At 28.2% G+C, this 13,042-nt stretch overlaps 2 protein-coding genes across 2 annotated transcripts; one reads left to right on the top strand and one right to left on the bottom strand.

Moving 5' to 3' along the window:
• Window positions 1–1,245: 1,245 nt before the first annotated feature.
• On the bottom strand, window positions 1,246–8,088 carry LOC129976613 (zinc finger X-linked protein ZXDB-like). The gene has a single exon (XM_056090264.1). It carries the CDS (start codon window positions 7,752–7,754, stop codon window positions 4,812–4,814), a length of 2,943 nt encoding a protein of 980 aa, XP_055946239.1. The 5' UTR covers window positions 7,755–8,088; the 3' UTR covers window positions 1,246–4,811.
• A 1,495-nt stretch (window positions 8,089–9,583) lies between these two features.
• LOC129970239 (NADH dehydrogenase [ubiquinone] 1 alpha subcomplex subunit 2-like) lies at window positions 9,584–12,172 on the top strand. The gene is made up of 3 exons (XM_056084443.1): window positions 9,584–9,783; window positions 10,420–10,526; window positions 11,965–12,172. The coding sequence occupies exons 1-3, from the start codon at window positions 9,695–9,697 to the stop codon at window positions 12,057–12,059; spliced, it is 291 nt and encodes a 96-aa protein (XP_055940418.1). The 5' UTR covers window positions 9,584–9,694; the 3' UTR covers window positions 12,060–12,172.
• The last annotated feature ends 870 nt before the right edge of the window (window positions 12,173–13,042 follow it).

Genomic DNA, 13,042 nt, shown 5'->3' with positions numbered 1-13,042 from the left:
TTTTAATATTTTTAATTTAACATTTTTCATAATTTAATTGTAGTTTAAGTACAACTCAACCATTGCAAAAAGTAGTAAACAAAACAGCAGTACCGTTGCTATAAGAGGGATCCGATGGGTTGCAATATTGGCGACAATCGGCTGGTGCACACTAATCTTCACTTAGGCCGTTATATGGAATACTCTATAAAATTGTTGCCCAAGATAGAAAAACCAGATCAATACAAAGCCAATATGTGGGCAAATTGTTATATGGAACAGTAGAATAAAGTAGAAAACAGTTGAAGGATCAAAGGAAGCTGTACAAAAATTTTTTATCCAAATAATATGTAACGCATTCATTTAAACAATACTTAATCTTCAAAGATATTTCAAATAACTTTTTTCATTTAATCAATTCTTAATTATTATTTTTACTGCTATTTTGGAAAAATTAAATCAAATTAAAACAAAGATAGTAACACACCATAACAATGTTACATATTAATAAATAATATATTCAAATGCACTGATTTCTTTCCAAAAAGCAAGCAATAAAGTCAAATTGTCAAAAAAAAAAATACCTTTCAATATTTCTCAATGCGCTTTCAAATATTGTCTCAAATGTAATATAAAAAAATAATGACAATATAGACTAAAGCACACCCTTCATTCTTAAAAGATATTTGATCACTTAACATTATTGAGAATTTTCAACAATTTATAACATGATTCAAAATATTTTAAACAGATAATGTTGAATGATGAAATGAAACAATGAATGAACAATGAAGAATTATACAATGAAAGAAATATTTACAAATGATAAACAGATTAAATTAAATAAAAATAACATCATTATGCTTTTATAAAAATTTTCTATAAATTTATATATTCTATATAAATATTTACAGTAAGAACTGTAGAATCATATATTCTACTTCAATATTTACAGTAATAACTGTAGAATTTCACCTCCACCAATTTTATCTTCTATAAATACCTCACTAATATATACATAAAAAGGATAAAATTATGTATCAAAGAAATAAAATTACATATGAGACACCGGGATATTCTAGCTATACAATATTAAAAATAAAGAATTTATGTTCATTCATGTTTTTAAGTAACTCTTCTAACTTCATTTTAGATAAAAGACTCAATTTTAAAATTATAATAGTTAAATGGAATTAAATAAATTTAGTAAATATCATTATCATTAAAAAATTGTGAATTAAAAATATTGCAAATAAATACAATTAATCTTACAGCATGCAAGACAAAATATTATTCGTTACTGGATGATATTGTGATAAATATGAAAGGAACTTATTGATGCTGTAGGGTGATACCAAAACAATACATCAACCCTTACATCAATACAAACCTACATTCCCAAGTTGAAAGACCAGTTAAATATATGGAAAATAACACCCCATGTATGAAAAAAAAAATTATTATATTAAAAAAAATTTAATATTCCCAAAATTTATGAATAAGTAACACTTTCATTACATGAAGAAATAAATTACGAATCAAGATGTAGTCCTGGATAAGTATTTAACTTTCATTCCTCATTTTAAATACCTGAAAAATCAATATAACTCAATATAACAATATACTTATTAATAAGAAGAAGCTCTAAACTTTCAATTAATATTAAACTGCTCATACTTCTATCGTAGTTGCAAAAACAAAAAATTAAGCATTTCATCTAAAGAGGGCTATGTACCAAAAGAAGAGAACGATAATAAATGGCAGCAATATTTCCAGAATAGTTTACAATTTCTTCAGTAGCTCAACGAAAACAAAAATTCAGCAATTTGTGAAAGTCCACACTATGATGAATCCTTGAAAGAAAATTGAAAAAGACAAAGGAAAACAGCTATCAATGCTTAAGTTGCATTCTTCATCCCTAACCAGTTTTAGCAATGCATTTACTATCTAGCCCTCTTAAACATACTGTTTTAATATATTTTATTATATTATGTTCAGCTAGTTAATTATAGATAGGTTTCTAGAATATTTATTAATAAAATAATTCATGAAAAGTTTTTTAAATAATTTTTTTAATAATATAACTATTTTAAATCTTCCTATATATTTTAATCCATACATTTCACTAAATGGATAAAACCACAAGTTTGGAACTAGAAGTTTGGAGAGGTACATGTAAACTCAGGAGTCATCTATGTTATTTAATCACAATTCAAATTAAGAGGTCTGTCCCAAAATAGTCCTACGGTTGTTTGAAAGCAGGATGTTTATATAATTTAAACTATCCGTTATTTAGTTTCCCATAGGCAGAATTGGTGTTTTCAACATTAACAGTGAAGAAAAGGTATGAGTGTGTGATTTTAATGATGCAGAGAAAGTCATTATGTAACGTTCATGAAGAGGGCCTTGAATTCGGGTTTAATCAAAAAATGTCATCAAGGAATCGTAGATATTGTTTCAGATTTAATCTTGGCAACTGCTATAGATGTTTAATTCAATTAACTTTAAAAAGTTACTAGATCTCATTAAAAATAAGCTTTCATCAAGGAGAAATACTTTAAAATTAATACTCATGAAGAAATCAACTTGCATCAATGTTCCACTTTATTTGTTTCATCAATGGTTAAAATTTTAGTTATATCTTTTATCCTTAAAGTAATAGCTTATTTGGTTCAGGACATTCAGTTTGAAATAATTTTAATTAAAAATGAATATAAAATATGATAACTATTTTAAATGCAAGTTTGGTATTTTATTGACTTTACTGAAACATTATCTTTATTATTAAAAAGAAAGGTGAAATGGCTGGTGAATATAAGTAGGTAATTGTGCAATAAAAACTTTGTAGTAATACACATTTGTATAATTGAATCTTTTTTTAAATCAAAACTATCAGCAAAGAATAAAAATATTATAATTATCCAAAAACCCACTCAAAATTTTGCTTCATAATCAATCATCAATAAAACATATTCACTTAAAATTAAAATCCCCATTAATGCCTTATTATTTTTATATACTCCCTAAATTCTGATGCTGCGCAATTTAAACATGGATAATTTTAAAACTAAAAGTCACTACTGCACATAAATTGAAAACTCCCTTGAATCTTAATATAAATAAAAATCACTTATGTTTTTACATATCGTCCTAAATGACTGGATCAAATTCAACCAAATTTTGAACATGTATTATAAGTCAATCCACAGAAACTGCAAGGAAAGTAAAGCTCTTGCAGGCAAACGAAACAGAATTTCAACAACAATAGAGGATAAGAATTCAGCCAATATTTTGCTCTTTTGCAAAACTTCAAAGCAAACTATCTAAAGAAAACTATTACCTTAGAATAAAAAAAATTTACCTTTTCAATGAAACCAACTTCATTTTGATTTCATTTTTCTTTCACTTGTTATCAGTTCTTTAGAAATGCTAAGACAGATTATTTTTTTTTTTTTTAAAATTATAGTACTCTTTTGCTGGGCAATGTTAAGACTTTCAACTATTCTACCACTTTTTTTTCTTTAAATTCAATACTTATCTCTTGAAAAGGGCTTTGCATATTATAATATTTTATATAAAAGTTGTTTTTATGTTAAAAAATATTGTAAAAGAAAAAGCTCTTATTCCAAGGAACACCATGTATATCAACTAGTTTTCCCAAAAAAATGAAAATGAAATTCTATTTTTGCTCATGTGCAATAAAGGTTGCTATCCACTTATACTTCCCATATAACTTATCACTGTCATGTAATTAAAAATGGATTCTGTGAAACCTTCTAATAAAATTAGTTTAATATATTATCAAACTGGGAAAAAAAACTAAAGTTAAAATTATGCAGAGTAAAAAGGAAATATATAAAAAAATACTTTTAAAATCCTGAATGATATTTTAAAATCATTATTTGTTATTTACTAATAACAGTCATTTAACAGATGCAATGCATTGATTGATTAATATTTCCATATACTATGGACACCCATAAGAAAATTATTGCTCAGGAGCAAGTTTCGTCACACTATTACTTTAGCATTATGAAGTATACAAACAATTATTATTTGATAATACGTACTTACTATTTATACTGAAATCTATCATTATTGAATGAGAACTTCAATAATACTTTCACTGCTACACTTTAATACAACACTGTAAAGAAACAAAGTCACTTCGGAACCTTAAAGTACAGTGGGCAGAAATTGCCTTTTCTCTTCTGCCAGATGAAGAAATTTTCCTTATTGAGCCATTTGTATTTATGGGGACAAAACTACAGTACAATTATGAGGTGGGTCTTAGAAACAATCAGTTGTACCAGAAGCAATAAAAGTGCATAGGAAACTTGATTGATTTGCATTACTTCTGGGACAACTGATGAAACCTACTCAGCATATCATCTAAGCTAAAAAAAAATGCAATCAATGTGCTCTTACTTATGGACAGTCATGGGACTATGTAATTATACCTCAAAAATGAGGCGAAAATAAAATATTTGATGCTTATGAGTTATTGCATAACATTTACTAGTGAGATAAGCTCTGTATAAAAAATCGTATTCAAATGACAGAAACAGTTAGGATTTTTTCTTTGAACAGCATTTTTCTACCAGTTCTATTAGTCCTCGTGGCTCTTGGTGCTATGTGTAGTGGCAATGATTTCTGTCCTTTGCATCCATAATTCAGCAATGAATTCTAATTCTGAATTCAATCCAAGATACATGAGCACAAATACTGAATGTTACAAGTTGTTGATGGAAGCAGAGTTCTAAATTTAAAACCTAAGCATTGATAACATAGAGCAAAATAGCACTGATCTTAATGTTGGAACACCATACAAATTAATTCTGAGTGAGTTGCACAGGAAGTTCATTTTCTTGGGTCCTTAACAGGTCATTTTCACTTTCAGGCATATTTTCATTAACAGTGGGATCAACAGAAGGATTACGAGAAGGTCGATCAAGATGATCACTACCATTACTGCAAACATGGTCATTATCTGCCATTCCAATATGTGCACTACTAGGTCTTACTAAGTGCTCACTATGAGGACTACTCAACAGCTCATTCCTATTGTGATGATCAGGGCCAGGCCTAGAAAAATGATCCTTATTTACATTTGTCATGTGCTCATTTGCAGCAGAATCTATGTGATCATTATTAACTCTATCAAAATGTTCATTTCGAGAATTTCCAAAATGATCATGACTGGGACTCACCATCATTTCATTTGGAGGTTTATTAATATGTTCATGATTAAGTCTACCTAAATGATCATTCCCAGCCCTATTTGACAAATGTTCATTGTTAGACCTCCCAATGTGATCATTAGTGGATTGGCTTAAATGATCATTAGTAGGTCTACCCATTAGCTCATTTGTAGGTCTGCTCATATCATTCACAATGTGATCATTATTTAAGCTGCCTAAATGATCATTACTTGCCTGGCTCATATGATCACTATTTGCCTGCACCATATGTTCAGAAGGATGTCCCATATGATCATCCAAATGAGATGGTCGACCTATTTGTTGTTCACTACCTAATCTTCCTAAATGATCACCACCAGGTCTAGATAAATGATCACCACCAGGTCTAGATAAATGCTCACCATTAGGTCTTCCCAAATGCTCATTGTTTGATCTACCCATATGATCATTGTTTTGTCGGCCTGCATGCTCATTACTTTGTCTTATCATATGTTCACTACTTGGTCTACTTAAATGGTCAACACTATTTGGCCTTCCCATATGATCATTATTAGGTCTATTCATATGATCAACACTGTTAGGTCTACCCATATGTTCATTACCACCTCTGCTAAGGTGATCAACACTGTTTGGTCTAACCATATGATCACTACCAGGTCTGTTCATATGCTCATTACTGGGTCTTCCCATAAGATCTGTGCCAGGTCTACCTAAATGATCATTATTCGGTCTGCCCATAGGATCATTATTTTGGCGACCCAAATGTTCATTATTTGGCCTTCCAATATGGTCATTCTCAGAGCGGTTTAAATGATCATTATTTGGCCTACCCATATGATCACTACCTGGTCTCAGCATTTGCTCATTAAGATGTCTTCTCATTTGCTCATTTGGCCTTAATAATGGATCAGTATTTAATCTTGGTTCACTGCTAGGACCAGCTAAGTAATTATTACTTAATCTTCCTAATTGGCCACTTAATGATCTCTCTAGATGCTCATTTACATGCCTATTTAAAGTTTCATTGCCTAATCTACCTAAGTGTCCATTCAATGATCTACTCAAAAAATCATGACCAGGTCTTCCCATATGTTCATGTAAGGATCGATATAATGCTTCATTTCCAGATCTACCAAAATGATCATTTAAGGCTCTCCCTAAAAGTTCATTTCCTTGTTTACCAAATGGATCATTAGGTTTGTTGAAAGATGAATTTCCAGCTTTTAATAAATGATCATTAATAGTTCTCAGAGAAACAGGATTTTCTGTTTTACACATTGCATCATTCATCTGCCTAACAGAATGTTCATTTAATTGCTTATTTCCAGGTTCAATTATTTCCTGCTTATAAATTCCAGCATCATTCATTTGTCTCATAGACAAATCATTGGCGGCTTGTTTAGCTAAATGTTCATTGAGTTGTTTGAGGGATAAATCATTAGGGGGTCTACCACGACGATTAACAGACAAAGTTGTAGGGGCATGCGTAGCAGCAATACCAGCTTTATTTGGGCCTGTAATTCCTCTATTTACATGATTAGCCATATGACACTCTAAACTAGATCGTGTAACAAAAGATTTACAACAAATTCCACACTGATAAGGCTTATCCACATCTGGTGGACGGCAATGTAACTTCATATGAGTTTTCATATTACCTTTCTGAGTGAAACATTTACCACAAATTTGGCATGCATGATGTTTCTCACCACTATGAGATCTCATATGAGTCTTCATATTACCTTTCTGAGTGAAACATTTACCACAAACTGCACATTTGTATGGCTTATTACCAGTATGACTATTCATATGATATTCCATACTTAATTTCTGAGCAAAAGTCTTCCCACAAATCTCACAAGAAAATGGTTTGATACCTTTATGTGATAAAATATGAGTATTTAAATTTCCCTTTAAAGTGAAACGCTTCCCACATACTTCACACTCAAATGGTTTTTCACCATAATGAGTACGTAAGTGGGTCTTCATGTTTCCCCTTTGGGCAAAGCCTCTACCACATATTTCACATGAGTATGGCTTAGTACCCGAGTGGGATATAAGGTGCGTTTTAAGATTACCTTTCTGAGTAAAACTTTTTCCACACATTTCACAACTAAACGGTTTCAAACCTTGATGGATACTTCGATGATAATCCATTGTTGATTTCTGGGTAAAACCTTTCCCACAAACCTCACAATTATATGGCTTAATTTTTGAATGGCAAAACATATGATTTTTTAAATTACCTTTTTGTGAAAATTTTTTCCCGCACACCTCGCAGGGAAATATTTTCGCTTTTTTTCCGTCTTCTCTGTCAGATGGGCCAATCAATGATCCTTGATTGACACGAGTGATGTTTCCATTCGATGGAGCTGTAGTTAAATAAGAATTTTGATTCGGAACTTCACCTTCTGTGCGTGCTGTACTGCTTGGAATAGAGAGCATGGGAGGTTTATCCATCATCGGATGATCACTGAAAATGCTATATGCGTAAGCACAAGAGCTCATCGCAATAGCGGCAGCCAAGCTAGGTACTTGGGTCGGAAGATCCGAAGGTAAAAAATTATGTTCCATCGTGATATTTTCTTTTTTAAATGTATTTTGCGAAAAATAAACCAATTACCATAGTCTTGGAACACATGGGCAAACATTAAAGAACAAATATCTTTTTCGCGAAATCCGCGATACACAATAAACAATGGAGCAAGAGAATCTTAATTCTCAAAAAACTTGTTTAATATTAATTACCTTTTTTTCCGCTCGCCTTTACTTAAAAAATGCATCGTTCATTTTAAAAACAAGTTGTAAACAGTGTTTACACTTCATTTCGTCACATAATGAACAAAAATAACAGCCACTACACATAAACAAAACCAATGGCACCCTGAACACCATATCGATAAAAGCCATCAAATTACTGTACTAAAAAAACGCGTTGAAAAAAACTAGCAGGATAGCTTATTCAGAAAAGCTAATGCCAGTTTTACAAATTTGAAAGCATTTTTTGAAGTAACGCAAAAAATTACGTTTTTTCATCTATATTTTACTAATGAATTACTAAAATTTCTGACAAAGGAAATAATTGTTAATTAATCACAAAATGTGCAAATTATTATTAATTAGGGTTAAGTGAAAAATGGCGTTTTTCCTTCTCTGTGATTGGTTGGCTGCTAGATTCATTCTCTCACAAGAAAAAAAGGGGGGAATATAAATATTTTCAAAATGTTCTTTTCACTGAAAAATACAAAGCGAATTCAGTAGTTTAAAATAAAACTTACAGATTTCTAGTAGCTGGAAGAGAAGTTTGCCCTTTCTGTGGAATAGACAACAGCGACTGAAAATAAAAAGATTTTGCAATCAACGATTTGAGTTTGATGAAATATTTGCAATAAAAATATCAAATGGATAGCAAAATTTAAATGGAATAAATAACATTGATTTTAACTGTGAACTTATTAAAATGAACAGCAAAATTGTAAGAAGGAAATAGCATTGTTTCATTATTTTTTATAATAATGTAGTTTTTAAAAAATAATCTATTTTATCATTTAAAAATTGCAATAAAATTCAAGCAAGACATTTGAAATCATACATAAATTAAAGTTGCATTTTTTTTATTTCATCTAAATTTTAAAAATTCAGTTCTACATTATTTAAGTGGAACAAACTATTGAAGTTGGATATGTATTAGAATAAGGGTATACATAAATCAAAAGTTTAAAAGAAAAAAAAAAAAAAAAAAACTCAAACTATTGTATTTTATATGAATGCTTTTTTCAGATCTGAAAAATGAAATGTTCTACTTTCATGTATGAAACCTCAAGAAATGGTTAATATTTCCTTGACAGAAAAAAAAAAAAAAAATTAAATAGCATCTGAAAAAAAAATTTTTTTTCATCTTACTTTACTAAATTTATTAAGGAAACAGATGGTCAATCATTAACTGATCAGAATTAATGTATGTATAACAACTTATATTCTAGTAACACTGTACTTTTATAAAATATATCTTTTAATAGCACTGAAAGTCCTTTTCTTTTGGGAATTATGAATTGGAAACTATGGGAATTTGGTTAAGCATCTGTTGTTTAATGATTCTTTTACCATTTTATCCACCTGATATATATTTCGAACTAACAATTTTAACGAACAAGAAATTTTAATAAACCATTCTTTATAATGACAACTGCTGGGTTTTTTTGAGTTTAGAAACAAATAAATAAAAGAGAATCAATCTGAGTTTTGTTAACCCTAAAAAAAATTTTAAACTTTTGAATGAAAAATTGTTATTCCAATAGTAAATAATTATTTAAAATCTATTATATATTAATTGTGATTTAATAACGGAGTTATGTGAAAGTATTAGTGCAGATTTCAAATTAGGCTTAGGATGCAGAAATTTTGAAGTGAAATGATTGGCAGTACTAATTTAATGTTTTTATTTTTATTTTCCATATAGTGGAGAAGGGAAAAGTTTGATATTAGCTGCAACACTGTAACAGAAAAAACAAAACATGGCATCCAAAGCCTTAAAACTAGGACCTGCATTAAAAGAAATCCGAATTCATTTGTGTCAAAAATCGAAAGAAAGTTTAGGGACAAGGTACTTTTTAAGCTGATTAAATTAAAAATGTTCCCCTATAATTTTTTTTAATTCCTAAAATTTCAAAATCATTTATCAAATTAGAGACATAAACAAACTATAGATTTATATGGCTTATAGTTTACTATATATTTATATAGTTTTTAATTCCCATATCCATAATTTTTGAATTATAGTTCAATCAAACGAATTTTCAAAATTGAGATGTTACAAAAAAATTAATTAACATCTTTTTACTTTAGTTTCGGTTTTAGGATTCCAGATGATTAAATTATTGCTCTTCCCTTTAAACTCATTTGAAGCTATAAATAAATAAAAAGAAGAAGAAGAAAAGCTGTTAGTAAATATAATTCAAAATCAAATAACCCTTATTCAATCAAGAAATAAGTAAACTTATAAAAGCATTTCAAACTGAAGACAAAATAATGGTAAAACATAAAAATAGATTATTTTAAATTGATTGAAGAATGTATAATGATTAAGACACTATCTTACTTTTCATGTAATCTTCTAGCACGGTAACCAGTATGAAATTATTTTCCTGTTATTTGGAAATTTTAAATAAAAGAAATATATATTTTGATTATTTGTTAGATTAAAATCTTTGCTAATATTTTCCTTCTTTTTACCTTATAGAGAATTTATTCAAAAACATTATGTTCCAATCAAGAAAAGCAATCCTAAATTTCCCATTTTAGTTCGAGAATGTAATGGTGTTGAACCTAAGGTTTTTGCTAGATATGGTAAGAAAAACATTTTCTATTTCAGTTTATAAATATATCTGTTCTTCACTTTTCTTAACCATGGAGATAGACATCATAATAAATTAATAATGTCTTGTATATCAATTAAAAAAAAAAATTGAGAACTTCATTCAGAAATTATTTTATTTTAAATAGATACTCTGCTGTCATATGGAATAAAATCTGCTTAATTGTTTAATCTCAAAAATGAAGAGGAGAGAAAAAAATAACACATTATTATTCAGAAAATTGAATTACTTTTTTTTTTATCTTCTAAATTGCTCTTAATAATCAAATAAAAATTAGGAGAGAAAACTTTCACTATTCAAATATTACACTGTGATTTGTTTAAATTCTTAGTGATAATTTATGTACAAATTGTAAAATAATTTAAACATTATGAAAATATAAACACTGCTTTAGTCTTTAATATATTATTTTATAATTTATATATGCACTATAACTTGTGTTATAAATGCAAATTCTTCTTTTATAAATTGTAGATGAGAACTGTGACATAGTGGTGATAAGTGGTACCCAAAGCATAGTATTATTTATCACCCACAGTCATCATCAATTGGTTTAGCAAATGTGAATGGCACCTAGGGCTGCCATGGTAACTGCTTAAGGCTGGTGCTGTACCTTCACCATGCTACTAGATAAAAGAATTTAAGGTGCTTAATTTCAGACAATATTTGCCAAACTAATTGTTTGGTAGTTTGTCACATAGTTTAACAACAACACAGTATTTTTTTTTAAAGTAAGAAACTAGTGAATAATACAGAAGATTGTTCATTTAAATTTTTCAAAAAAAACTTTCTTTTTTTTACTATTTCTATTATTATTATTCCTTAATAAAAAGAAATTTGAAATTAATTCAGAGGGAATTGAATTATAATTCAATGTTACCCAGTTATAATTCATTTCTATAGATATTTGGGAAACATTGATATTGAAATTATGTAAATTTTGAGAAAACTTTTTTTTATAGCATTTGCTAGAATATTAGAAACTAGAATATTATATATATATATATAATTCATTTCAAGTAAAAAATATTAGTATTTGTTGAACAGAAAACTTCATAACTCCTTTAACAATTAATATTATTGAGAAAAATCCTCTCATTTGTTGAATGTAAAAAATAGTACAGTGTTAGTTTAGAAAATATCTGATATATTATTATCAATGCATATCTTAATGCTATTTTGCATATTTAATTAATTTATAATACTTGTTGACATTCATTAATAGCCTTTTTTTTTAGTAACGTTTCATGAAAATGATTAAATTTAAATCTTATCCTAAAAGAATTCAATGTAACTAGCAAGGCAAGTTTAAAAAGGAATTTTATGATTTAAAATTCTATTTGAAAAGTGAAAAAACATTAGTAAGATTTGAAGTGAATGAAACTGTTAATGTTTCTCTCCTTTTTCAGAATTTGGGAAAGAATCAAGTGTGTCTGTAAATAATTTAAATGCCGAAAAAGTGTTAGAGGTTGTAAAAGAATTGGCAAAAGGTCCTGCAAAGTAGTTTTTTTAAAAAAAAGTTTATCAAATGTTTTGATTATAGAGAGTTGTTAAATACATGTAAAATACCATTGTTTGTATAAGATGAATATAAAATAAAGTACCTAGTAAAGACAAGCTACAGGGTTTTCTGTGTGTGTCTAAATATGTATTACTCGAATATTTTTAGTACTTCTAATTTCTATCTTTTTTTTTTTATTTTAGAAATAGAATATAAAATTAGTGGTATTATTAAAAAGACAAGAGGTGCAAAGATAATTTTTGTGTTGTAATGTTCAGAGTTACAGTAGTTAAAAACACATACACACAAATTGAACTCAATTTTTAATTAATTAAAATTTCTAAAAGATTGCACCAAGGTGCATATTTTCATCTTTCAAGATATATACGTTCCAAATTTGGTATTTTTAGAACAAATGAATTTGCCTATAAAGCATCAATAGATAAACTGATACACTCACATCTTTACTGTTCATACACTGTTAATTTTTATTATTAATAAGATATTTTTTTATATAATTTGTATAAATCTTTAACAAATTACTATTTAAGTTTGACACATGCATGGTCGTTTTATTCTCCTTGAAAAGAACAATCAACAAATAAAAATTCCATTTAAAGAAAATTCCATATATGATTATAAATGTTTGTAATAATAATAGATGAAAAAAGAAATTATACTATGAATTAAATTTGCATTTAGTTCTCAATATCTATTTAATCTGAATTGAGTAACAGCAATGTATTTGTCCCACAAAATTGGTACAATAAGTCGCAGGGTAAATCACTACTCATGATAGATTTCAGAACCTGGAACTAACAAATATATTTTCTTTATTTTTTTTCAGTACATTTCTTGATCTTTTGTAACAATTGATGCTTTTCAGCTTTTTTGTCAATTATTATAGTAATAATAAAAAGCAAAATAATTCGTTAAAAAGTTTTTTCCAAATTGAAATTGTAATTATATATTCGTTAGTCCTCAAT

This window comes from Argiope bruennichi, chromosome 1 (assembly GCF_947563725.1).
Source record: "Argiope bruennichi chromosome 1, qqArgBrue1.1, whole genome shotgun sequence".
Classification (NCBI taxonomy): Eukaryota; Metazoa; Arthropoda; class Arachnida; order Araneae; family Araneidae; genus Argiope; species Argiope bruennichi.
The sequence above is the reverse complement of the archived record's forward strand: the minus strand, read 5'-3'. Positions and strand labels throughout refer to the sequence as shown.